At 43.3% G+C, this 26,315-nt stretch overlaps 2 protein-coding genes across 3 annotated transcripts in view; one reads left to right on the top strand and one right to left on the bottom strand.

Moving 5' to 3' along the window:
- Positions 1-3,030, top strand: part of ECI2 (enoyl-CoA delta isomerase 2) — a 20,595-nt gene extending 17,565 nt beyond the window's left edge. For both annotated transcript variants that reach the window (XM_055322675.1, XM_055322676.1), the window contains exons 8-10: positions 988-1,077; positions 1,863-2,006; positions 2,696-3,030. In XM_055322675.1, the coding sequence (XP_055178650.1) occupies positions 988-1,077; positions 1,863-2,006; positions 2,696-2,851 (390 nt within the window). In that variant the 3' untranslated portion in view covers positions 2,852-3,030. The remainder of the gene's footprint in view (positions 1-987; positions 1,078-1,862; positions 2,007-2,695) is intronic.
- LOC129508227 (testis expressed protein 56-like) lies at positions 3,020-19,946 on the bottom strand. The gene is made up of 3 exons (XM_055323241.1): positions 19,715-19,946; positions 10,863-11,061; positions 3,020-3,305 (listed from the first exon to the last, which is right to left on the bottom strand). Exons 1-3 carry the CDS (start codon positions 19,944-19,946, stop codon positions 3,020-3,022), a joined length of 717 nt encoding a protein of 238 aa, XP_055179216.1.
- Positions 19,947-26,315: the final 6,369 nt, after the last annotated feature.

Consider the following 26,315-nt stretch of genomic DNA (forward strand, 5'->3'; position numbering starts at 1 on the left):
ACAACTCAATAATAAAAAGACAACCAATCTAACTAAAATAGCGGGCAAAGTATTATAATGGTTACTTCACCAAAGAAGTTAAAAAAAAAAAAAGAGCTAAAAAAGCACATGAAAGGATGCTCAATGTCATTAGTCATTACGGAAATGTAAATTAAAACCACAGGATACTACTAACACCTCCTGGGATGGTTCAAGTTAAACAACTGACAGTAACAAGGTTCCGTGAGGATGTGGAGCAACCGGGACTCATCCGCTGCTGGGAGGAGTGGTCAAAGATGCATCACGTTGGAAATTGTTTTGGCTGCCTCTTCTAAAGTTTTAAACCACATTTTGCCACACAACCCAGCAATTCCACCCCTCAGTATTTACCCAAGAGAATTGAAAGCACAATCATGCAGAGACCTGTATACAGATTTTCATTAGCGGTCTTAGTCATCCTAGCCAACCTACTGGAAATAACACCAGTGGCTTCAACTGGTGAGTGGATACACGAATTGTGATGTCCGTGCGATGGAATTCTACTCAGAAATGACAAGGAACAAGCTACTAATACAACAGCATGGTGATTCTCAGAAAGTCTTATGCCAAAGACCAAAAGCTACAGAATGTATGATTCTGTTTATACTACATTCTAGAGAAGGCAAAAAGAGGGACAGAAAACAGATCAGTGGTGGTTTGGGGGTGACAGGAGTGGGTGGACTGCAGAGGGCACGAGGAGCCCTTTGGGGTGATCGAGATACTCTACATCTTGACGAGGTGCTGGTTACATAAGTAAGTGTGTACATTTGTTAAAACCCACCAAGCTGCGTATCTAAGAGTGAATGGTGTGTATATATCATACCACAACACTCCTACTTTTTTAAAAAAAAAAGTTCCAAAAAAAAAAAAAGCTCCTCACTTAAGCATTGTGAGGATATATACAAATAATGATTTTTAAAAATCACATACAGAAAGTAATTTTCTTTTCTTTCCTTTTTCTCCAAATAGGCAACATTTCACACTCCTTTTACTCACCTGGGCCAAAGTCCAGAAGGATGTTCCTCTTATACTTTTCCCAAGATAATGGGCCAAGCCAAGGTAGCTTTTGGAAACCTTAAGAATAAGTTGTAATAAGTAACTTCTGGGGGCGCCTGGGTGGCTCAGTCGGTTAAGCATCTGGGGATTCTTGATTTCGACTCGGGTCATGATCTCAGGGTCCTGGGATCCAGCCCCATGTCGCGCACCATGCTCAGTGGGAGTTTGCTTGAGGATTTTCTCTCCCTCTCCCCCTCCCCACTTGCACTCTTTCAAGTAAATAAATAAATCTTTTTTAAAAAATAAGTAACCTCTGTGCCAAAAGCAATTCTGTATTCTCTTCTTTTCCTTGACAATACAGACAGAAGAAGAGTGAGTTATTTGCTCCTCAACTCTAAAAATGTCAAGTATAGAAGAGCTAGGCTATGGGAAATATCTAATATGAGGAAAATTAGAAACTCTCCACAACTCCTCAAACAAAGATCTCTTGCAGCTGGGTGCCTGGTGCCTCATCCCCCACTGCTGTGTGGTATTAGTCATTAAAGGACCAGGGCTGGGGCACCTGGGTGGCTCAGTGTTTGGGCATCTGCCTTTGGCTCGGGTCGTCATCCCAGGGTCCTGGGATCAAGCCCCATGCCTGGCTCTGTGCTCAGCAGGGAGCCTGCTTCTCCCTCTCCCTCTGCTTCTCACCGTGCTTGTGTTCTCTTTCTTTATCAAATAAATAAAATCTTTAAAAAAAAAAAAAGGCCATGAGGAAACTTCCCTCTGTTTCCTAAAAGCCCCTAGTTCTGAGGTTAACTGACTTGTGTATCATTAAGTTAGTGTCTTAATCTTGCTTTTCTTTGCAGGCAGCAGAGATGCTCATGTTTGGAAAGAAGTTAACAGCTAGAGAAGCCTGTGCTCAAGGACTTGTTACTGAAGTTTTTCCCGATAGCACTTTTCAGAAAGAAGTTTGGACCAGGCTGAAAGCATATTCAAAACTCCCCCGAAATGTTAGTGTTGGTTTTTGGTTTTTGGTTTTGGTTTTGTTTTTTCCTAGTAGAAATGGAAATAATTTCTTTGCCTTAAGAAAATAAGCATTTTAAAAAACAAGGTATACCTTGGTGGGCTTTAAGCACATCTCAATTTGAGATTAAAAATAACTGTTACAGAAAAAAAAATAACTGTTACAATGTTAGAAGTACTGATTTTCATTAAAGTTCTCAAATAAGCAGTTCATTTTTCTGATATGTATGAAGGCAGAGGGGCGGTCCTTTCTGGAGGTAGCTTTGAGGAGAATGATAAGCCGTGTGTGCCGAGCACTTTCATTCTTGAATCCAGATGAGAAGCCAGATAGGTTGACTTTTAGGAGATTCTTACCATGTATCACTTTCATTTTTACATGTGATAAACTCGTGACTAACTGCTCTGGTATTATTTCTGCTCAAAATGTGGTCCAGGAACCAGCAGCTTTAGCATCTGTCTGGGGCTTTTTAGAAATGTCTTACCCCAGGCCCTATCCCGCATCTCCCGAGGAGGTCTGTATGCACATTAAAGTTTGAGAAGCACTGCCCAACGTTACACGTACATCTGAAGGCACAACAGAATTACATGATCAATGAGAAACAAAAATCAGAACTATCGAATAATCCCACTCCCGTTAGAATGCCTCTTGACCTCACTGTTGGTTTTGTGTTTTCAGGCCTTGCATATTTCAAAACAGAGCATCAGAAATCTTGAGAAAGAAAAGCTACATGCTGTTAACGCAGAAGAAAACAGCGTCCTCCAGGAAAGGTGGCTGTCAGACGAATGCATGAATGCAGTCATGAGCTTCTTTTCCCGGAAGGCCAAACTGTGAAGCCAATTCTAGAAGAGTTAAGCATTTCAAAGAATGGGATATGCTATCATTTCTGATTTCTAATTCTTGAACCGTGCCTTTCTTCAGTGCTAAAATACCACTTATGATTATCATATACCACTAGCACAAATTATGTACACCAAAAAAAATAAAAAATAAAAAATAAATTTAAAAAATTATGTCAACGAGCTTTAAGAATTTACATAGGATTTCAGTCATAGGGAGTCTTACATCTTTCGACATGAATCGCTGTTGCCAGGAACACTGAAACATTGTGCCAGGGGCCCTGCTTTGAAAAGCGTTCACAGCATTACAGGCTGAAATCATGTCTTCAAACACCACGATGGCACTTTGCCGTCCACAGAGGGTGACTGACTTAATTGGCCCAAACACGGACAGCCTCTGGATTACTGACTGAAGGTCTTCGGTGGGTTGCATGTTTTTTTTCAACCATCTAGCAAAGGACCAAATGGAGCAGTAGTAGTATTAGAAAACAAACACACACAAAAAAAGGATAAAGAATCTTTGTTTCATTTCCCCCGTAATTTAATAAAAGGGCTTGAAGGGAAAATTGGGTTATTTCCCTGGAAATAAAAGCAGTGTTCTGGATCAGTTATTATATACTTATTTATCACATAGTCTTTATTCCTTTTTAAAAAAAATAGACTTTATTTATTTATTTGAGAGAGAGCGCGAGCAGGAGGCAGGGGCAGAGGGAGAGGGAGAGGAAGAAGCAGGCTCCCCACTGAACGAGGAGCCTGACTCAAAACTTGATCCCAGGACTCTGAGATCATGACCTGAGCTGAAGGCAGACACTTAATTGAGCCACCCCGGCGCCCCTACACCTACATAATCATTCTTGTTTAATGTGGTATGTTCTAAAAGGCATGCCTGCAAGCTGCCTTAACTGTCTTCGCAATTTTCTGTTTTGATGAGTGCCATATATGTTAATTGACAAAGACAAGGGCGTAATTCCAGTGGCTACCAAACTGGCATGGAATAATTTGCTCTTCTAGATACCCTCCTTCCTTTTCAATCTTTTCCTTCAAGCATCAGCATCCAGGTAGCCAACCCACTGAACCTATTACTTTTTAGGACTTCATTTTTTCACTCCTAGTAACTGTAATCCAAATTTTTAGTCTTACAGAAAATATATGAATAGTAGTAGCCATGAATGTTTATTGAGCACTTACTGTTCATTACTAGCATTCAATGGCCATCATCCCATTTTATCCTCAAAAAGCAATGCCAGAAATTGAAAATGAGGTAGGTACTGTCGCTACTACCTTTGTACAAGTAGGGATGTAGGGGCACAGGGATTTAAGTAGCTTTGGCAGAGTCCAACTCCCAGCAAGTTTTGGCAGAGTTCCAGTTCCTGTATGTTACCCTGAGCCAGCCATTGCCTACCCTCCCATTCATTTCAGCTAAAAGCTCTGGGCACTACTTGCAAATGCCGAAATTGAAAGCAGATAGATTGTGCTAGGGCATCAAAACACAGAGAAGCAACTGCACAGGGAGTGTCTCAGATTGTGGGAAATGCAGAAACAGTTGCTGGGCTCTCCTGAAAGTGTGACTTCCACCTCAAAGGGAGACCCCCATTAAGCAGGGCTGTGGTGGCCACAGTGCAGAGGGCCAAATAAAACTTGAGATAAAAACATCTTTCTAACCAGGAAAAGGGGGATAGAGAATAAGGACAACCCCAGAGCAGAGAGAGAGAGAGATGTTCCCTAACCCTGAACGAACACACGCGGGTCTCGGGTTCATGAGACCAACATACCAACAGAGTAAAATCTTTGAAAACTGAACTGGTATTTTTTTAAAGATTTTATTTATTTATTCATGAGACACACACACAGAGGCAGAGACACAGGCAGAGGGAGAAGCAGGCTCCATGCAGGGAGCCCGACGTGGGACTCGATCCCAGATCTCCAGGATCACGACCTGGGCCGAAGGCAGCACCAAACCGCTGAGCCACCCGGGCTGCCCTGAACTGATATTTTAACCACCACCCAAACAAGCTCCAGATGGTGTCTGTAGTCTGAACCTTTAGCAGGTTGATTACTTGATAAAAACAGAAACAGCAACATTCTCCAGACAACTGTAACAGGGCCCACAAAAACAATATTCTCCAGATAATGTCAGCAGGACCCTGGATCCATGCAACCCAATGTTCACATTGTCCGTGGTACAATCTGAAATGACTTGACATGCAAAACCCGCGAAAATGTGAACACTGGGGTGAAATAAAAACACAGGCCAATCCTGAGATGATCTGGATGGGATTGTCATATGAGGACTTTAAAAGTATATTTTCATGAGTGTTCCACACAGTAAAGCACACTTGAAATGATTAAAATGATATGGTTCTTCACAGAAACACAAACTACAAAAGAAGTACCAAATACAAAATGTAGAACAGAAAATCTGAAATTAAAAATGATTCTCTGCAGGGTCTCAATAGCAGACTTGATGACAAAGGAAGGAGTCAATAAACTTGGAAGATAAATCTACAAAAATTAATGTGAAAAACAAGAAAATACTAGGCAAAGATGAATATACCATGACATCCACAAGATACTGAACTAGGAAGTCCTAGGGCCTCATTTCTCCACAGAAACATCAAATACACAACTACAGAAACTAAACAGCTATGGCAAACAAGTGAATGTCCAACAAAGAAAAATCACGTTGAAAATTAGAGGAAATCATGTGATGTTCTTACTTGCCCTTGTACCACTCACTACCCTACATGGTGTGGTTGGAAGAAATTTGCCTAATTCCTGGCTCCCTCCCATGGGATAGAAGGAGCAGAGTGGAACTTGCTTGCAGCCTTCTGGCCTGTCTGTGGGCTGCCTGAGGAACTGTTTGCTGTGTCGCCTGACTCACAGCTCAGAAGGGAAATGTTGATATAATTTGGATGTGAGACAAGAAACCATGAGAGGCAGTGGCACACAATGAAACACATGAAAAGTATGAGCTGACTGCAGACCTATGGATGCAGGGAAGGAGATCATCAAACAGGAATCCAGGGGCACCTGGGTGGCTCAGCCTGTTAAGAGGCTGACTTAGCTCAGGTTATGATACCAGAATCCCAGGATCAAACCCCACATCAGGCTTCCCACTAAGAGGGAAGTCTGCTGCTCCCTATGACCCAATCCCCCCTTATGCACTGTCTTTCTCACACTCTCAAATAAATATAAAACCTTTCAACAAACAAACAAACAAACACAGGAATCCAATAGAACACTTAAGGCACTGAGAAGAAGCCAGAGACTCTTCAGGAAATTAAGACATTTAAGAGGAGCCGAGGGAAAATTAAAAAAGAAAAACAAACAAACAAACACATAGACCTAGACAGAAAGCATGACCAGAAAAGACATGAGAGGGCCCAGGCTGATCTGAAGAGTCACAGGCCCACTCATTATCTTAGGGGCTTGTTTTTGCAAAAATGCTCAATTTTCAACAAAGGGTCATAAGGTATGCAAGGGAACAAAAACATGGCCCATTCAAAGGAGGAAAAAGTTAAGAAACAATTTTTTTAAAAAGGCATCTGATCTACTAGACAAGAACTTTAAAACAAATGTCAAATACCTCAAAAGAGCTAAAGATAAACATGAACAAAGAGCTAAAGGACATCAGGGAAACAGTATGTGAAGAAAATAAGAGTGTCAACAAAGAGATGCAATTTTTATTTTTCTTAAACCAAACAAATTTTGGAGCTGAAAATGACAACTAAATGGAGACATTTGCTAGAGCATTCAATAGCAGCTTCAAGCAAGTGGAAGAAAAATCAGCAAACTTAAAAAGAGGTCATTTGAAATGATCAAGTTTGAAGAGCAAAAAGAAGAAAAAATGAAGAAAAGTGAATAGAGCCTAAAAGACTTACGGGACAGACTCCATCAAGCCGACCAATGTAATCACAAGGGGAGTTCCCAGCAGAGAAAGAGTAGTGAGGTGGGAGGAGGAGAGAAAGGGACCGGGTGATTATTTGGAAAAAAAAAAAGAATGGCTAAAATTGAGGAAAGATGTGGATATACAAATCCAAGAAGTTCAATGAACCATCAGTAGGATAAACACAAAGAGACCTACAGTGAGACACATAAACAGATCTGGCAAAGACAAAAAGTGAATCTTGAAAGCAGCAAGAGAAAAGCAATTCATCACATAAAGTGATCTCCAGTACGATTATTAGCAGATTTCTCACCAAAAACCTTGCAGTCCAGAAGGCAGTTAGGATGATATATTAAAATACTGGAAAACCAAACCAAACCAACAATTATCAAATGATAGCTCTACATCTGGCAAAACTACCTGTCAAAGATGAGGGCAAAATTTAAGACATTCCTATATGAAAACTGGGGGTGTTCATTACCAGTATCTGCCCCCCAAAAGAAATACTAAATAGTGTCCAAGTTGAAATGAAAGGATACTAGTAACCCAAAGCCACTTGAAAATATAAAGTTCTCCAGTGAAGGTAAATACATACACATATATAAAAGCAGTATTTTTGTAATTTTGGTTTGCAGCTCCACTTTTTATTTTATCTAGGATTTAGAAGACAAATACCTGAGATGTAATTATAAATCTATGTTAATGGGTGTGTAATATATCAAAGTAATTTGTGACATCAATAACTAAGTGGAGGGTTGGAGCAGCCATTACAATTAAGTTGGTAATAATTTAAGATACTTGTTATAGATTATAGATACAGATATAATAAATATATAGGGGTGCCTGGGTGGCTCAGTCAGTTAAGTGTCTGCCTTTGGCTCAGGTATGATCCTGGGTCCTTGGATCGAGCCCCATGTTGGGCTCCCTGCTCAATGGGGAGTCTGCTTCTTCTCCTGCCTGCTCCTGCACACTCCCTCTCTCTCTCAAATAGATAAAATATTTTTTTGAAAATAATAACATATATAGTTAATAATCTGTGATATAATCTGTAATCTAGATTTTTATAACTATAGGATGTTATATGTAATCCCCATGGTAACCACACACACACACAACACACACACACACACACACACACACACAAACCAGTAGAAGATACACAAAAAGAAATGAAAAGAGAACCAAAATGTGTTGGTACAAGAATCAACTAAGCACAAAAACAAAAAACAAACAAAAAAACAAACAAACAAACAAAAAAAACCAAAAAGAAATCAACTAAGCACAAAGTGAAGCAGTAATGGAGGAAATGAGGGACAACAAAAATATGTAAAACATAAAACAACATGGCCAAATAAGTACTTCCCTACTAGTAATTACTTCAAATGTAAATGGATTAAACTCCAAAAACCATAGACTGAAAGAACGGATGATAAAACCAGTCAGGATTCAATTACATAATGCCCAGAAGAGTCTCACTTTAGATTTAGGGACATACGTGGCTTAGAAATGAAAGGATGAAAAAAATAATCCTTGCAAATAGCAAAAAAGAACAAGGGTGCCTATGCTAATATCAGACAAAGGAGACTAAAAAACTCCTACAAGAGATAAAGACATAATGGTAAAAGGGTCAATACAGCAAGAAGATAGAACAGTTATAAGCATTTATATGCCAAATATTAGGCCTCCAATAAATAGCAATGCCATATGATATATAATAATAATATTTATATGTATATATATCTACACGATGTGCCGTATGGCATAGGGCAGACCTATAAACAATGGAATAGAGAATTCAGAATAAAAGTTTGCGTACACGATCAAACGTTGTTGTTGCTAATGGTGAAATGATTTGACAAGGGTACCAAGACCATTCAATAGGGAAAGGATGATCTTTCCAGTAAATGGAGTTTTTTGTTTGGGTGAAACAAAATGTGTTATAGACACACAGGGAACAGCATGCAGCCTTTAGAAGGAAGGAACTTTTGTCACAGGCTACGATGTGGGTGAACCTTGAAAACACGCTCACTGAAATAAGCCAGACACGAAAGGACAAGTACCGTACGGTTTTACTCATTTTAGGTGTCTAGATTAGGCAAAGCCGTAGAGACAGAAAGTAAAATAGTGTTTGCCAGGGGCCAGAGGGATGAGGGAACAGGGGGTTAGTGTTCAATGGAGACAGAGTTTCAGTCTGGGAAGATGGAAAATTCTGGAGATGGATGGTGGTGATGGTTTACACAACAACGTGCGTGTACTTAACGCCACTGAACTGCACACTAAAAAACATGGGAAAAATAGAAAATTTTGTGTTAGGTACATTCTACCTAAATGTAGGTAGAATTGATATTGATAAAAATATTTTTAAAACAACAATATTTTAAAAATATTTTTAAAAACAACACAATTCACCATATTAGTGGAAAAAATAAATTTGATCAACTTGATGGATATAGAGAAATCATTTGACAAAACTCAGTGTCCATTATGAGAAAACTAAGCAAACCAGCAATGGTTATGGACTTCTTCAAACTGATAAAAGTAACCTGCAAAAGCCAATAGCCAACAGAATACTGAATTATTTTCCCCTGACAGTAAGAACAAGTAAAGGACGCCTGCTTTTACCAGTCTTAGCTCTAAAGGATACCAAATGAATGTTTGTGGAAGAAAATGTGAATAAATATGTCATGTTTTATGTTTTAACAATCTCTGGCTATCTTTTCGGAAGCCAAACAAAGTAGGTTGTAAATTAAAATATGTTAGTTCATGTCAAGACATTTATGGCCTGAAACTGAGGTGTATACACTTTCCATGATTGTGAAATTGCTTTTTCTTCTTTTGTTTTTTTATAGCCCTCCAAAGTGTGGTCAAATAATCTTAACTCAAGTAATCAGGAATCATCACTTAAAATAATTTATACCCGTAATCTGGGTACAAATGTCATGCCTTGCATTGTCCAAGAAGAAAATACCACAGTGCGAATTATTTTATAACGTATCTTTGGCTTCTTTGAATATGGATTTTAAGCCAAATTGCCAAGGTATGCCACTGAGGATACAGGGGGTGGGGGTGGGGGCAAGTAAACAAGGAAATTATTTCCATAGAACAATGACCCCAGTGGGAGTTTCCAGTACAGGCAAAGTCATGAGCTGGAAATCTCTCCCTGTGTCTGTTACCTCGTAAGTGCTAAGTAGAAATTCTTTATTAGATAAGGTACAGCAACACATGCAGGGATACTAAAGAAACAAATATGGAAACATCATCTGTCTGGCATAATTAGGGAAAGAAGCAGACCAGCAGAGATAATTTGCCAAGGAACTGAAGCTTGTAACTTGTTGGGGGTTTTGTTTGTTTAAGAGGGAGCATGTGCACATGAAGGGGGAGGGACAGAGAGAAAGAGAGAGAGAGAGAATCCTAAGCAGGTTCCACAGCCAGTGCAGTGCACAGCCCAATACGGGGCTTGATCTCAGGACCCCGAGATCATGACTCCAGTCAAAATCAGTAGCCAGATGCTTAACCAACTGAGCCACCCAGCTGCTCCCAAAGCTTATAATTTTTAGTGTCAGAACCCAAGCAATTCCATGATCCCACTGTTACCACCTGGTCTGAGGCCCACCATTCCTCTTCTGCTTCCACTCTTGCTCCCCTACGGGCCAGGGAGGTTTCAGATCTGATTGCATCACCCCTCTTTCCAAGACCATGAAACGGCTCCCATTTCTATCAGTCGACTACACATAAAGCCAAGTTTCTATTATTTATGCTACTCTGTCCTAGGCCCCAGGTCGTGCTGGGGTGAGCTGGTGCTTCCTGACTCATGCAGCATGAAAGTGCCACAGCTCCATGAGTGGGTCCCTCCAAGAATCCCATTCCAGCCTTGTTAGATCTCTGCTCACACCTGCCCCTGTCTCCCTGAGTTTTCTCTCACTGAGGGCTCCTCCTGACACCTGGGTGTGTGAAGATGGGGCTTATGTGCTCTTATATATAGCAAGACTTGTCTTCATGCTTACCATATACCTCAAAAAGGACACGAAGTCATTTTTTTAGCTAAGGCGTAAAAAGAGGGTGTCTGGACACCCTGTATATTTCTCAATATGTTGGTGGCAGACAAAAATTAGACACATACCTGACAACTATGGTTGACATTGGAGGCTCCTCCATTTTTTTTTTCCATAAATGGCATTTCTTCCACCCACGATTTGCATTGTTGATGGATTTTCTTCTCCACAGGGGTATGCTACTTGGCTTTGGGGTCGCATTAATCTCTTTTGGAAGTTGATGTCTTGCTAAGAGCCTTTCTAAGCCAGAGAATTCAGGATTCTGACCTGGTAAGGGAATAAACATTCGTGCGATTTGGTGTGCCTTTCCATCTTTGCATAGCAAGAGTCACATGGCCCTGATTTGAGAAAGAATATCTATGCTGCCTCGTAATTGCTATTGAGCTCTATGATTCCTTCACCACAAAAATATTGCCGAGCAACACTTAGGCCCTAGCCTGGTCCTGGACACCTAACAGACGCACAGCAAATGAATGAGTGAATGAACAAACAACCAATGTGCTGCCGCCGCCATAAATACTGAAAGCTATTTAAGCAATTTGTGCCTGATTCTCAAATTAATGGCGATTTGCTCTACAATTACTTTTATCTTCAGAGATATTAACCAGACTCTGCATTGACATCACATCCACTGCTTCACATGGGCCTCATTTGGCCTCTGACCAAATCGCTCATCTCAACGGCACAGAGAGCTTGTGCCAGAATGTAATTCAATAGACTGCTTCCTCCATCAAAATAGTCCTGGTACCAGACGGAAGGAAGAGAGGGAAGGAGGGAGGGAAAGAAAGGGAGTCAGTAGAACTACATGGTGGATTTGGTGACGTAGCTGATTTACACTGAAGTGTAAGCTTCTCTCTCTGCCAGCTGGTAACGGTTTGAGAACCAAAAGCCAGTGTGCAGGCTACACTACGCATGGCTCTGAAATCCATCTGGGAGCAGTAGAAACTAAGAGCACGGTCATTGACCTAATACAGGATGAGGGCTGAGCCCCAGTGATTCAGGGGGACCCTGCGTAGAACTTAGATCAGAACCCATCCAGCCTCCCTTGTTTCTCAGACTGAAACACTGATGGTCCCTCCCACGCAGGCTAATTGGCACGGACCACAAAGAACCAAAAAGTGACCCAAGAGGCCATAGCTCGGCTATCTCACTAGATGATGTAATGACTAATAGATTGATCCTTAGAGGCCTGAAAATCCTTCCAAGTGACCAGGGCTGGAATCTGGGGCTGCTGCCCAGGGGTCTCAGGCCTGGCGCAGCCAGCTTCCTCGTACTGCTCTTAGAAGCAGTGTATTAGCTCAGGATCCCACAGCTGGGCCCCCAGAAGCTCTCACAGGCACTGGCATGATAGGGGTAGCATATGGTTTGCTTTGATTGTCAGAATTGCAAAGTCAATATTAAACTGAATTAATTAACCCAATTCAGTATTTGATGACATCCAGCTAAAAATATTTTTTTTCATCTTGAATGAATTGTTCTTTATTGTCTTGTATACACATATTTTGGTATTGTAAACTGCCTCAAATCCTTTCTGTAAGCAAACAGGGATAAACCAGAAAGAGAGAAGAACATTTTAAAAATACCACAAATTCTCATATTCTCCAGGATTTAGTACTGGGCACCAAAATGAGATAAAAACTCAGAATTCACTTTGAATATTTAACTAGGTCTTACTGATGGCTTCCTTTGAAAATAAAAGCAAGTTCCCAGTTTCGAAAGAAAGCACAAAAACTACAGGGATCCCTCAATAAATTATTAGAAGTAGGGGCTCCTGGGTGACTCAGTCAGAAGAAGAGCATGTGACTCTTGATCTCAGGGTTGTAAGTCTGAGCCCCATGTTGGGTGTAGCGATTAGATGACTTAAATAAAACTTTTTTAAAAAAGAAATTATTGGAAGTATAATAATATTGATTATAAATTCATAAGTGAAATTTTACCTAAAATTACCTAAAATTTACCTAAATTTTGGACTGTGGGCTGCTTGGATGGTTTTTGTATTTCTTATTTTTATTTTTTTTAAGATTTTATTTATTAGAGAGAGAGAGAATAAGTGAAAGAGAGAGAGCATGAGTCTGCAGAGGGAGAGGCAGGCTCTCTACTGAGCCAGATGTAGGATTCGATCCTGGGACCCTGGGATCATGACCTGAGCCAAAGGTCAACGCTTAACCAACTGAGCCACCCAGGTGATCCTGTATTTCATATTTTAATGTATAGAATGCAATACATGTTAGATGGGTGGATGGATGGACAGAAGAATTGGCGGATGAATTAGTAATCACGTTACAAATCAGCATAGATCAAGTACACAAGTACCTGAGCCAAGTTCACAAGCCAGTGTGTGTGTGTGTGTGTGTGTGTGTGTTTGTGTGTGTGTGTGTGTGTTTACCAGAGGCAGTAAAAATAGGTAACTGACAACTTCAAATTTTAAAATGATTTGTTGCTTTTGCACCATCTAATGGTCTTCTTTAATGTGCACATGGGAAGTCATGGATTTGGTGGCCATCAGTGGCCGGCCGGCGTGTGAACCGTACACACACACTGCTTCTAGAGTTGCCCCCACTGGTCTCTCCCCTGAGTCCCCTTACTCCGTGGAAATCACTCTTCCTGTCTGCCCTGCTTCTCTCTGCATCCAATTAAGCAACCTCCCAAATGTACCTGGGGAACAGGGGCAGGGAAGCCATGAATTAACCAAGAGAGGTATCTTCTTAAGCATGAAAAACAACATACCAAAGCTTTAAACTTCCTCCCATTTTCTACTTTTTTGGTTTGGTGCCAGTCATTGAAAGAACTGGTTTGGAGAATGTATTAAACGTCACAAAACCAATACTAAAGCCATCTCAGGATAGCTCCTTACACCACTGTGCTGGGACCGGGGCTGGGAGGAGGAAGGTGGCCTCTCCCAGAGGCTTGCGATGTTTGGGGGGCAGTTATCTGAGTACGGTAGATCTAAATGCATATGGTATAATGGATCCTCATTTCTCATTTTATGTTGTTCGCATGATTTAACATCCTATTATTTAAAATTCAAGAAAAAAAAACCACCCTGTGGTTTCTAACTCTAAATCTTCAGCTCTTTTTTTCTTTCTTTTTCTGATGGCCCTGGGTAACAAATATAGTCTACTGCAGGCCAAGCTTCCCTGCAGGTGCAGATGGGGGGCACGAGGAGAAATAAAACTTATTTTTAAGGTCAGGTGAAATTTCTACCAGATAGAAGGCTTTAGACATATAGCAGTGAGACCCTGGAATCCATTATTGAATCCGTAATCTGACGGATGATCGGGTGAGAAACAGGGTCACCTCTTCCAGATGCACCTTCAGGGCCATCACTGAAAATGGCGTTCTGGAAACGAAACAGCCTTTTAGTGAAGAATTCAGGGTCGCAGAAGCTAATGTCCCCTCAGTGACCCCTCAGTGACCGGATTCTGCTCTAGGCCCAGGTCTTCCAAGGCGCACACATGGGACTCTGAGGAAACATTTCTTCCTCCCAATGCCATTCACCTCGTCTAGATCATGCACTTTCAACGGCCTTCCAACCACGGCCAAGAATCCCTACGGCCCAGCACCTCTGAGACAAAGGGACCTCAGTGATCTCGAGCAGCGCTTTTCCCTGGCAGGAACACCACCAGTGGCTGAAGGTGCATCGATACCTATTAGTGTCTACATTGGATGCTAAGGCAACAAGACTGACATCAATATATCATCGGAATACCACCGGTTGATGGTAAATCAACCCGCTTCTCCAACCTCACATGAACACTGGATGCATTTTCAGTGGTAAAACTGTGTTTTAATTACAAAGATACATGAGAAGATTTCCATTGGAATAAATAAAACCAGACAATGGAAAAGTAGTGCCCATAGTCAAAGGGAAAGTCTTCATTCCTCTTTCTCCAGAGGTAGCTGCCGGCCTGAATGCGACGTGTCTCCTTCCAGAACTCTTCCCTCTGCAGGTACATACATGTTTGTATGTACAGGTGTATAGGTTTGGGGGCTTTTGGGGTATAAATTGAATCAGTGTTTCTTATTTTGTTTAGAATTTTGTTTCTTATTTTGCTTATTTATTAATATTCTAAAGTGCGTTTTGTAAATATTTGAACATCACCTTCCTTTTTTATAGTATTTCGCAATATGGGTGTATCTGTTTATTTAGTCATTCTGCTGTTGAATGGCAAGAGGCTCTTTACAGTTTGTCACCGTCATAAACAATGGTTCAGTGCACACACTCCTTTCTGCATCTGAGTGCACAGGTGTGAGAATTTCTCGAGGACACTAACTAGAAGTGGGATTGCTAAACTGAAAGTCATGCGTAGATAATGGGAACGTCAAAATGTGAGTTATTCCTGTTGTTTCGGTTTTGTCCTAAGGCCATACAGTCTGAGAAAAATCCAGTAGGTGATAGTTAACCATCTACATGCAACATACCTATCTATTTAAGAAAAAGCTAAAGGTTCTTTAAGGCATGGTGAGATTTCTTCAGACTGAGTTATAATCCTGTGTAATGTAGAATCTCTCCTCCCGCTGGCGACTGAAGGTACTTTAATAGAACTACCCGGGACCCATGACTTTATGGTCAACTAACCTTCAACAAAACAGGAAAGAATATCCAATAGAAAAAGTCTCTTCAACAAATGGTGTTGGGAAACTGGACAGCAACATGCAAAAGAATGAACTGGACCACTTTCTTACACCAGACACAAAAATAAATTCAGAATGGTAAAAGACCTAAATGTGAGATAGGAACCCAGCGAAATCCTAGAGGAGAACACAGGCAGTAACCTCTTTGACCTTGGCCGCAGCAACTTCTTTAGACACGTCTCCAAAGGCAAGGAAAACAAAGGCAAAAATAAACTACTGGGACTTCATCAAGATGGAGAGCTTTTACACAGTGAAGGAAACAATCAATAAAACTAAAAGGCAGTTACAGAATGGGAGGAGATATTTGCAAATGACATAGCAGATCAAGGCTAGTAATCAGAATCTACAATGAATGTATCAAAACCAACAACCCCCAAAAACCCCAAAAAATCCAGCCAAGAAATGGGCAGAAGACACAAACAGACATTTCTCCAAAGAAGACCTACACATGGCCAACATGGCCAAGAAGACCTACACGGGAAAAATGCTCCACATCACTTGTCACCAGGGAAATACAAATCAAAACCACATTGAGATACCATCTCACACCAGTCAGAATGGCTTAAATTAACAACTCAGGAAACACCAGATATTGGTGGGGATGTTTGGAAAGGGGAACCCTCTAACACTGTTGTTGGGGATGCAAACTGGTGCAGCCACTGTGGAAAACAGTACAAGGGTTCCTCAAGAGGTTAAAAATAGAGCTACCCTAAGACCCAGCAATTGTAACTTGCCCAAAGGATACAAAAATGCTGATTTGAAGGAGCACATGCACCCTAATGTTTACAGCAGCACTATCAACACTGATAAAGAAGCTGTGGTGTGGGTATATATATATATGGAAAAAGAATGAAGTCTTGCCATTTGCAACAACGTGGATGGCTAGAGGGCATTATGCTAAGCAAAATAAGTGGGTCAGAGAAAGACAGACACCACATGATTTCACTTATATGTGGAATTTAAGAAACAAAACAGATGAACACAGGGGAAGGGAAGGAAAAATAAGATAAAAACAGAGTGGGAGGGGCGCCTGGGTGGCTCAGTCAGTTGAGTGCCTGACTTGATTTCAGCTCAGGTCATGATCTCAGGGTCCTGGAATCCAGCCTTGTGACGGGCTCCCTGCTCAGTGCAGAGTCTACTTGTCCTTGTCCCTCCCCTTCTACCCCCTGCTCACTTGTTCACTCTCAATCTCTATAAAATAAATAAATAAAATCTTTTAAAAAATAGGGAGGTAAAGCATAAGAGATTCTATACTTAAGAGAACAAACTGAGGGTTGTTGGATGGGAGGAGAGTGGGGGGATGGGGTAATTGGGTGATGGGCATTAAGAGGGCACTTGTTGGGATGAGCACTGGGTGTTATATGTAAGTGACGAATCACTAAATTCTGCTCCTGAAACCCATACAACCCTGTATGTCAACTAATTTGAATTTATTATTTTTTAAAGATTTTATTTATTCATCAGAGACACAGAGATTGAGAGAGAGAGAGAGAGACGGAGGCAGAGACACAGGCAGAGGGAGAAGCAGGCTCCATGCAGGGAGCCCGATGTGGGACTCGATCTAGGGTCTCCAGGATCACGCCATGGGCCAAATGCGGCGCTAAACCACTGAGCCACCCAGGCTGCCCTAACTTGAATTTAAATTTTTAAAAAATGATAAACGAACAAACAAATAAATAAAAGAACTACCCGGGGGAGCTGGGCTGTGTCCCCTAACACCCGATGTATTTATTCCTTTCCTCGACTGCCATACCAAAGTGTCACAATCTGGGTGGCTTATAATAAAAACAACAACAACAACAACAACAACAAACGTATTCTCTCCCAGTTCTAGAGGCTGGAACTCCAAAGCCAAGGTGTCATCAGGCCCATGTTCCCTTTGAAACCTCCAGGAGAGAATTCTTCATCGCCTCTTCCTAGGTTTTAGTACCTGCCGGCAATCCCTGGTGTTATCCTGACTTAGAGCTGCATCAGTGCAATCGTTCCCTCTGCTGGCATGTGGCCACCGTCCCCCTCTTACAAGGACCAGTCATGTCGGATTAGGAAGGCACCGCGCTCCAGTCTGACCTTACCTTAATCACATCCGCATGTCTCTCAAGACCCTATTTCCAAAGAAATCCACATCCTGGGATACTGGGAGGTTAAGACTTCAACATATCATTTTTGGGGACACAGCTCAGGAAGCACAAGATAAGTGGCTAGGACCACAGCTGCCTGTGGCCACAGAGGCAAAGGTCAGTGCTGAGAGCCAGTTGTGCTTTTGCCAAGTGGGTGAAGGTATGAAGGACAGGGGGCCAGGTTTTCTATAAGCTCTGTGCTGATCCCCTGGAAAGGGGTTAGCCTTGAGTCATCTTGAGTAGGATGTCAGGAGGGCTTCCGTCCACCGGTGAAGCAATCTTCACTGAAATACATCGGGGGCGCAGCCGACAGAAGCTGGGGTAGGGGTGGGGGTGGAGGAGGAGACATATCAGCAGGGGGTGAGTGACTGAGACACCTCCAGCAGGGGAACCCACCAATTCCCCGGGAAAGAAGAGGCCAGCTTTGGAAAGCTGCCACCCCTAGAGGCAGGCACGGATGACAGGTGACAACCTGATATTTCACTGTCAAGGAAATCGTTTCAGTTCTTCCTACCCTCACGCTTGTCAAGCCAACAGCAGCCCATGAGCGGGGATGGAGGGATGCCAGGAAACCTCCCGCGCCACCAGGCATCCTCCCGGTCCGAGTCTCCGTCAGGCCGGAGCGGTGGGGAGCACAGAGGTTTTACTCTGGATGAGCGTTTGGGATTTGGACATTAGGGTGGGCTTTTTGTTATCTGAGTAAGACCAGGAGAGCTATGAGATCTGCTCATGATTTTACTCAAAGGTGATGAGCCAAGAACCACAGAATGGGCCAAAGGGGAATGCTGTGAGGAAAACAGAATACTATTTTCTACTTCCTCTTTGCCAAGCTCAACTCATTTATTAAGCCAGTAACGTACATTTTAAATTTTTACAAAGACTTTCATATCGTCTTCGAAAAAGCCTGCATCAATGGCATGCTAACAATGATCGTGAGGGCACTAATTTCCCCCACATGTCCATCATTATTGATCTTTCAAAATGTGACCAGTATGATGCCCTAAAAAATATCGCCTTGATTTACCTTTTACTTCCTTGATTACCAGAGTGTTGGAACATCTTTCCCGCCTATTGATAATTTGTATTTCATCTTGTGAATTGCCTGTCTATGACATTTATCTCTTCTAGTAGTTCGTTCCTTATGTTTTCCTTGATTATTTTTACATAACCGTTAGTATGACCTGGATGATGGGGTCAATTCATAACACTGTGCATTCAGGCGCCGGGGACTACCCGCAATCCAAATGGACAAATCTGCCATCCAGCCTTCTTCCCTCGGACTTGTGTCTTAATCACTGTGGCAGCTGCTACTTTGCTTTTAAGTTCACGGGCACAATAGGTTACCAGCCACCTTTGTCCTTCACTGAAGCTCGAACACTTTAGGACGCAGGCTCCTCCCAGTTCGGCGAATCAGTGTAGTTATCACCAGCCCTGAGGAATTCCGGGAGTGGCAGGCCTCTCCAAACCCCAGAAAAGGGAGGTCATTTATAATCTTCAGGGGATGTATCTGGCTTCTCTCCAGGGCGTTACAAAGGGAGGCAGAAGCAGCAGGAAATAGAGCAAAGGAAGAAACTTCAGAGCCTGACCTTCCGCTTGGAAGTTCCCTCACTCGTGTCAAAATCAAATCTCCGCCTGTAAATCTAGTGGTCACATCGCACTTAGTCCACTTCCCATCCTTCCACAGGTGAGCTTTGCCAAAAGAAGAGTGACACATCTATGGGTTCATCAAAGACCAGTGAGAGAAAAGCAATGTGAAGGGGTGATGGTAGGGTGCAATCGGAGAGCCCGGGGCCCGTGTGGCATATTCTGCATGCAGGGGGGCCCTGGGTCTCAAGGATGGAGCACGCCTGCCGTGGAGAGAGTCAGTTCTTGGGGCGCCTCGGTGGCTCGGTGGGTTGAGTGTCCCACCCTTGGTTTCAGCTCAGGTCATGATCTCAAGGTTGTGAGATCAAGGCTTTGCGCACAGCGGGGAGTCTGCTTGAGATTCTCTCCCTCTCGCCCTGCCCTTCCCCACCTGCTTGGGCATGCCCTCTCGCCCCCCCTCCCTCTGTCTCTCAAAGAAAGGAGTGGGTTCCTGCTGTTGGCTAAAACAAGAGGCAGCTTGCACCAAGATCAAGTGCACCCTTACCAAGAAGCCTCCCCCGCCCCACCCAGCTGCACCCACGTACAGTCTTGCTTGTCCTCCTCGGTCTTGTAGGAATGGAGGGTGTCCACGAGCCGACTGGGCAGCAGCCTGTGGAGGCTGGACAAGGTCTCAAAGGTGTGACGGAGAACCTCAGGCTGCGCGTAGCTCTTCGGGGTCCCGGGTTTGCCCAGGAGGGGAAGTTCCAGCGTGGAAGGGGGGCGGGCGGCTGGCCCCGGGGGGACCCGCCTTGGCAGCGGGGAGGGCGCACCGGGCATCGGAGGCGGAGCCGGGCGCAGGGGCCCCGCGGACCGCGCGTGCAGGGGGGGCCTGGAACGCGCCCCTGGCGAGGGTCACAATGGCCCGAGCTAGAACCCCGCGCTCGCCCGCTCTTCAGCCCAGAGGAAGCCAGCCCGTCGGAAATAGCCGGCCCAGCCTTCCGGGGACCGCGGGCAGAAACGGGGGGCCCTGCTCCCCTCGAGGGCAGGGGGGGCCCGGGGCGCTCCCAGCCGGGAGCAGGGCCGCGCAGGCCTGTGGCCCGGGGACCCCCCGACGTGGGCACAGCGCCCGGGCAATGCCGTCGGGGGCGCGGGACATGGCCAGGCTGACCCAGGTGAGGGGCGCACCTGCTGCTGGTCTTTCTCCGTCTCACAAAGCGGGATTCCGCCCTATCCGCAGGAGCCCTTCTTGGCGGTGGACCTGGTGACATCACTGTAAGCCACCCCCGTGCTAGTGCAGGCCTGAGCAAGATAGAAGGTGTGAGAACAGCCCCCAGACTGGGGGCAAAAGCACAGATAATAAGAAGCCAGGCCCCCCCTCCCGGCTCTACCCCCAGGACTGGTGCTCCTCACTCCGCCAAGCCCTGGGAGGCAGGAGGAGCAGGGGTAGGGAGGTGTGGGACCAGCTGTCTGCCAGCCTTAACACCCTGGGCCAAGGGGGTCCCCTGGGGGTGGGGTGGGGGGGTGGCTCAGTGGATTAGGGCTGGTCCTTGGCCCAGGGCGTGACCCCGGAGTCCCTGGATCGAGTCCCACATCCAGCTCCCTGCGTGGAGCCTGCTTCTCCCTCTGCCTGGGTCTCTGCCTCTCTGTGTGTCTCATGAATAAATAAATATTAAAAAAAGAACCCCACCCTTGGCCAAGACTATATGCACATGCTGGTGACCTCATTCGACACGTCGGCATCCAGAGCAGAAGATACAAACTTTTGCTTCTTAATTTGCAAACTAATTTTTCAATGTGCACACTTAAAAAGTGAGCCTTTTAAAAATAAACAAAAAAGGTATAGTTTAAATACAAATGTATGTAAAAAGACGTTCTAGAATCAGAGCCACTCAAGTATAATGGGATTCTTATCCTTTCATGGGTGTTTTTGGAAAGGGAAGGGAACTGGTGGAGTGAGGGGAGTAGAATAGGGAGTGAGGGGGAGACTTCTTTCTTCCAGGGGAACTTGAGTGTATTACTCTAAATATTTACACAATCCAAAAAGAACAAACCATGTTTTAAGCCATTGCACGGTCCAAGGAAGCGATATATTAAAATGGATCCTTTTTTTTTTTAAGATTTTATGTATTTATTAATGAGAGACACAGAGAGAGAGGCAGAGACACAGGCAGAGGGAGAAGCAGGCTCCACGCAGGGAGCCCGATGCGGGACTCGATCCCAGGACCCCGGGGTCATGCCCTGAGCCAAAGGCAGACACTCAACCGCTGAGCCACACAGTATCCCAAAACTGATCCTTTATACTGCATGTAAATGGATATATGTAATATTTATATATATCACATACACAATCAACTATATATATCAATATATATCAATTTACATGCAGTATAAAGGATCAATTATAATAGCATTATATATATATATATGTATGACGCTATTGTAATACCATTGACTATGTTCCTTATACTGTACCCTTCATCCCCGCCATATGTGCATAATCATTGCTCTAAATAGCAACTGATAGAGTGTTTCTACTTATCTGGCTTATTGACCTTGGCTGAAATCAGAAGTAGGTCACAATTATGATATTTTATTGTCAAATACACTGATGGATAAATGTCCTTTGCAATGGATAAGAGTCCTTCGAGGAATCCATCTCCTACCTTGTCTCTAATTGTGCTGTAGTGGGAAGAACACGGTTCAGGACCAGTTGGCAGTAGGCTGGCGACCCCCTGGGGCTAACTAGTCGTTAACTAGTCCTGTGATCTTGCTCTCAGCCCCCCAGGTCTCAGCCTACAAAACTAAGGTTCTCTGACAAAACGGATCCTTCTCTTGTGTATCTTGCTTGGAATTCAGCTTACTTCCAATTCTGTTCTCCCACAATCAATACATTTACGTTTCCACAATCACATTACTAATATATTATTATTTTTCAAAGAAAAGATGAGACAATTCTCCTAAGCCAGCGGAGGCTCCCTTTCTTAGGGTGACAGTGAGTTGCTACGAAGAGCCAGGCGCGCCCCTTAGGTAGCAGCACTGCGTTATTAGCTAAATTGATCCCACAGCACAGCACCTGCAGGACACCGGGTTGTTTTTCTAGCTCGGCTGATGTCTTATTCATGGCTTTTAGGTAAACAGCAATTCCTTTTTTTGTCCCAAAGAGGGCTGTTGTGTCTCCAGAACACTTTCCCCTTCCCCTGGGCCACGGTGGATGTGATAAGATCAGCTGGCTTCCAGAAGAGAAAGTATTCAGTAATGTTCAAAGGGAAAAGATCATCTCCAAGTTTCTTAAAGAAAGCGTTCTAAAGAGAGTGTTCCGATCAAAGCAGATGAGGTGGGACAGTTCCGACCGCCAGAAAGAAGGCCCAGGCTACAGCTTTCCTGGCACCAGAAAGTAAGTCCCAATCCTGAAACTTAAAAATCCCAAGTACACTGGTGATGTAAGGCTAAGAAAACAAAACTGCAGGGCATAGGCATCTAGGAGGAAGCCACGGGGCTCTTCAAACTGCAGAAATCAAGTTCTACAGAAAAAATCTAAATATAGGTAGATATTTACGATTGAGAATTTATTCAAAAGTACTGGCACTTGATGGGATAAGCACTGGGTGTTATGCTATATGTTGGCAAATCGACCTTCAATACAAAAAATAAAACAAACAAAAGTACTGGCTGCAACTTACGCAGGTGTAGAGTTTCCCGATGTGTGTGTTTCTCTTCTGGAAATCTATTCCTATGCATCACCACCACATTCATTCTAGGAATAAACAGATTTTCAACAAGATTTGGTACATTGTTTTGCATCTAAATGGTGGTCTCGCAAATGAGGGAGCAAAGTGTTCAAGGTTAATTTTTAAAAGAGAAACACAATTTCTAACTTTAAAAAATATTTGTATATGTATTTCCTAAAAAAGAATTATACAAACCCAAGAAAGTTGGGACATTTAAGGTAAATGCGTACAGAAATGGAGTCCTACGTCAGAGATAGATATAACTGGCTGTTGAGAGCAAAGTAGAAGAAGTAGATAGAAGCTGGAAAAAAGGGAAGCACAGGACTAGTTACCTAACCTTACGCGAAATACAAATCACCCATAATTGAACTGAAATGTTTCCCACTGAATAGACTCTTAATCACTTGAGAACAAAAAGGCATGCTATTAATTAGAAAATATGCCCCTGACTTTCTGAAAATATTTACATAATTACACCGAACAAGATTCCATCACAGTAGATAGCCAGCTGCGACGTTGACAGTACAGCAGGGACAAATAGAGGGAGGTGGAGGCAAATGCACGGGTAATATAAAAATATGAAAGTTTTTGAAAGAGGTGGAGCGGAATAGAAGGATTTCCCCGCAGAATAATTAGAAGCTAAGGAGTGTCGTCACTGACATTTCTTTGCATCACCCTGGACCACAAAAAGGAATGGGTAATCAAAGTGCTTTCCAAAAGAGTTTTCTGTTGGTCCAAGTTGTCACCTGTCTCCAAGTGGGAGAAATGAGGTGAGCGGCAAGGCCGGCTTACCTGCCCAGTGATTGGCTCAAGGCTTTCCTTCTTTCCACCAATTCAGACCACCTCCCTCGTAATGAATGTAAGAGCCTGTTAAATGCCACGAGACAGAGGACTCGACCTCTCCTTCCTTCACTGGGTTAGCTAACGAGGCAGAGGTTTAAAATATGGCAAGTCTGATGCTACCACTAAAAGCTGAATTCCAAAATAAATAAATAAATAAAAAATAAAAGCTGAATTCCCGGAGTGGCCCTGGGATGGCCTGTATGGTACGTGCATTCTGTTGGGCCAAGGGTTGACGGTAGAGCTGCACCGAGCCACTGTGGGAAACAGGCCTCTATCCAATGACCCTCCTCATGGCTGCGTGAGAGCCAGCTCAGACTCAAGGGTTTGGAGTGAGTAGGATTCTCTTAGTTGCTCACCTTATATTTCCCACGACCACCACATCTCACGCTTGCCTTTCCTCTCTCTCAGCCTTGTCTCCTTACCGCCCGGGCTGGGTGCTCTCCCGTAGAAAGTGTAAGGGGCCAAAGCTGTCACTAGAGCTTTCACCTGCAATACTAACAACTTTATCAATTCAACAAGTGATTGGGGGTGGGGGGCATGATTTTTATGCTGACATCAAAGCATTCAAAAAGTCTCCAGAAAAAGGAGGATGAGCCAAATTGATAAAGTTTTTAGGAATATGTCCTGTCAAGAAAAAAAAAGAGAGAGAGAGAGATTCTTAGAGGATGTATTTATGGATGACAAATCTCAGAGAGACTTTAAGAGATGAAGGATCAGCTCATGTTCTGAAACAAAAGGAAAACATGGAAACCAACATAAAGCAAGGAAGACGGGAGGTACGGAAGCTAAATAAATGTCATGCATGCATGCACACACATATGCACACCTCTTTTTTTGTCTCCTATCTAGAGAACATAAAAGGACAAAATATTTCCCAGCTAGATATACTTGTAGAAAGTGTTAGCTGGGAGTACACGGACCCCAATACTTACCCAATTCACTGCTTTTCAAGTATCTGTAAGCTGGGAAAACAATATATTGAAGGCTCAGGTTGCTCATTTATGAAACAGGAATAGCTAGTAGGAACCCCTTTCATTGGGTTAAAAATATAATATTAGTTGATCCAAATAAAACGTTCAGCATTATGCCTGCCACATGGTAATCGTATCATAGCAAATGTTGTTCCTAGCAAATGTTATTTTTTTAGAATAATTAAATGAATTCAAATACTTCTTGAGTACCTACTATATGCCAGGTAGCAGGCTAGATAAAATAAGGCCAGGTCTTGCCTTTAAGATACTGGAAAAGATAGAGAGTGAGATACGCTAAGTGAATAATCATAATGTAACAGTGAGAAGGGAATCATAAACAAATGACTCATAATAACCTGATTGAGGAATCTTGGAAGAGGTTGTGATCTATTCTTCCCTGACCCATCGGGGAAGATGATTTGTGAGGTAGATTTATAAGGATAGGACTTAGCTGGTAAAAGGAGGGAGGAGGGAAAATAAAAAAGGGGAGCTATTATAGGAAAAGAAAAATGATGTATGTGCTGGAGGAGAGAGAGTGTTTAGAAACGTTGCAAAATGTCTGAGGTGTTGGACAGGAAAGCACTGGAACTGATAAGCGGACCCTTAAAGCCTGGCTACAGAATTCGGGCCTCCTTCTTTGGCATTGGGAGGGGGTTAGAGCCGGTCTGCGTGTTTTATCAGCAGAAGGGAAAACAGTCTGAAGGAGGAGAGGGCCTAGGAGGAGGCCTCCCGGGAGGCTGATGCTAATCTTATATTCATCCTCCTATATTTACTGTGCACCTACATGTGCCTAGAACAGCTTGAAGGGGGCAGCGTGTACCAGTGAATGAGACCGCCAAGGCCACTGCCCTCACAGAGTTTTATACACTACTGGGAAGAAATGGGCGATAGAAAAGCAAACACGGTTAACAAGACTGTGAGGAGGCCGGAGAACACGTTGAAGCAGGGTGTTATGAAATGGAGTCAAGTAGGCAGGAAGGCTGCTTGGAAGTTGAGTCAGAGAAGGCCTCGCTGGGAGGCAAACAGAAATGCAGAGGAAGGAGACAGATACCTCTGGGCAGGGGATGGGGGTGGGAGATCCGAGCGCTGACCAACCCTTTAAACTGTATGGGACCTGTGGGACCTATGGTTTAACGTGGGCATTTTTCTGGGAAGACTCTCAGAGGAATGTTGCATCTCTTCCCCCCATTTGTTAAGAACCAGCACGTTGAGAGGCTTAATGAAACATTTTGGGGCTCGAATCTACAGTTGGGTGTTCAACCCAACAGAACGCAATAGCATCATCCCCAAAGGACTGCAGCCGTGTCTTCCTCAGATGTCTGTGCTTTATTATAAAGGGCGTCTCTGAAACTTTTAGTATTTGTTTACTTACACACACGTACCAGACATGTTCACTTACATATTTACGTGTTATATATGTATGTACGTAATAATGCCTATATAATAGTATATCCATGCAGATGTGTGGCTATATATGTGTGGATATATATGGAGATATGCCAACGCACACACATATTTTGGGGAACTGAACTAAGACATAGGCATTTGAGGGGCAAAACTGGCCTCCTCTGTCAGCTAAGTATATCCCAGATAGAAAAAAGTAATAATACTAAAAAAAAAAGTAATAATACTGAGCTTTTGTTTTTCCCACTGTAAGACCAATA

This window comes from Nyctereutes procyonoides, unplaced genomic scaffold (genome assembly GCF_905146905.1).
Source record: "Nyctereutes procyonoides isolate TBG_1078 unplaced genomic scaffold, NYPRO_anot_genome, whole genome shotgun sequence".
In the NCBI taxonomy this organism is placed as follows: domain Eukaryota; kingdom Metazoa; phylum Chordata; class Mammalia; order Carnivora; family Canidae; genus Nyctereutes; species Nyctereutes procyonoides.

What these genes read in the sequence shown, in the direction of transcription:
- LOC129508227 (XM_055323241.1), bottom strand. Translation starts at nt 19,946, where the DNA reads ATGCCCGGTGCGCCCTCCCCGCTGCCAAGGCGGGTCCCCCCGGGGCCA. An exon ending in CGAGGAGGACAAGCAAGACT is followed by an intron (nt 11,062 to 19,714) that starts GTACGTGGGTGC and finishes TTCCCTTACCAG; the next exon opens with GTCAGAATCCTGAATTCTCT. An exon ending in ATGTCAACCATAGTTGTCAG is followed by an intron (nt 3,306 to 10,862) that starts GTATGTGTCTAA and finishes GTCCTTTGCTAG; the next exon opens with ATGGTTGAAAAAAAACATGC.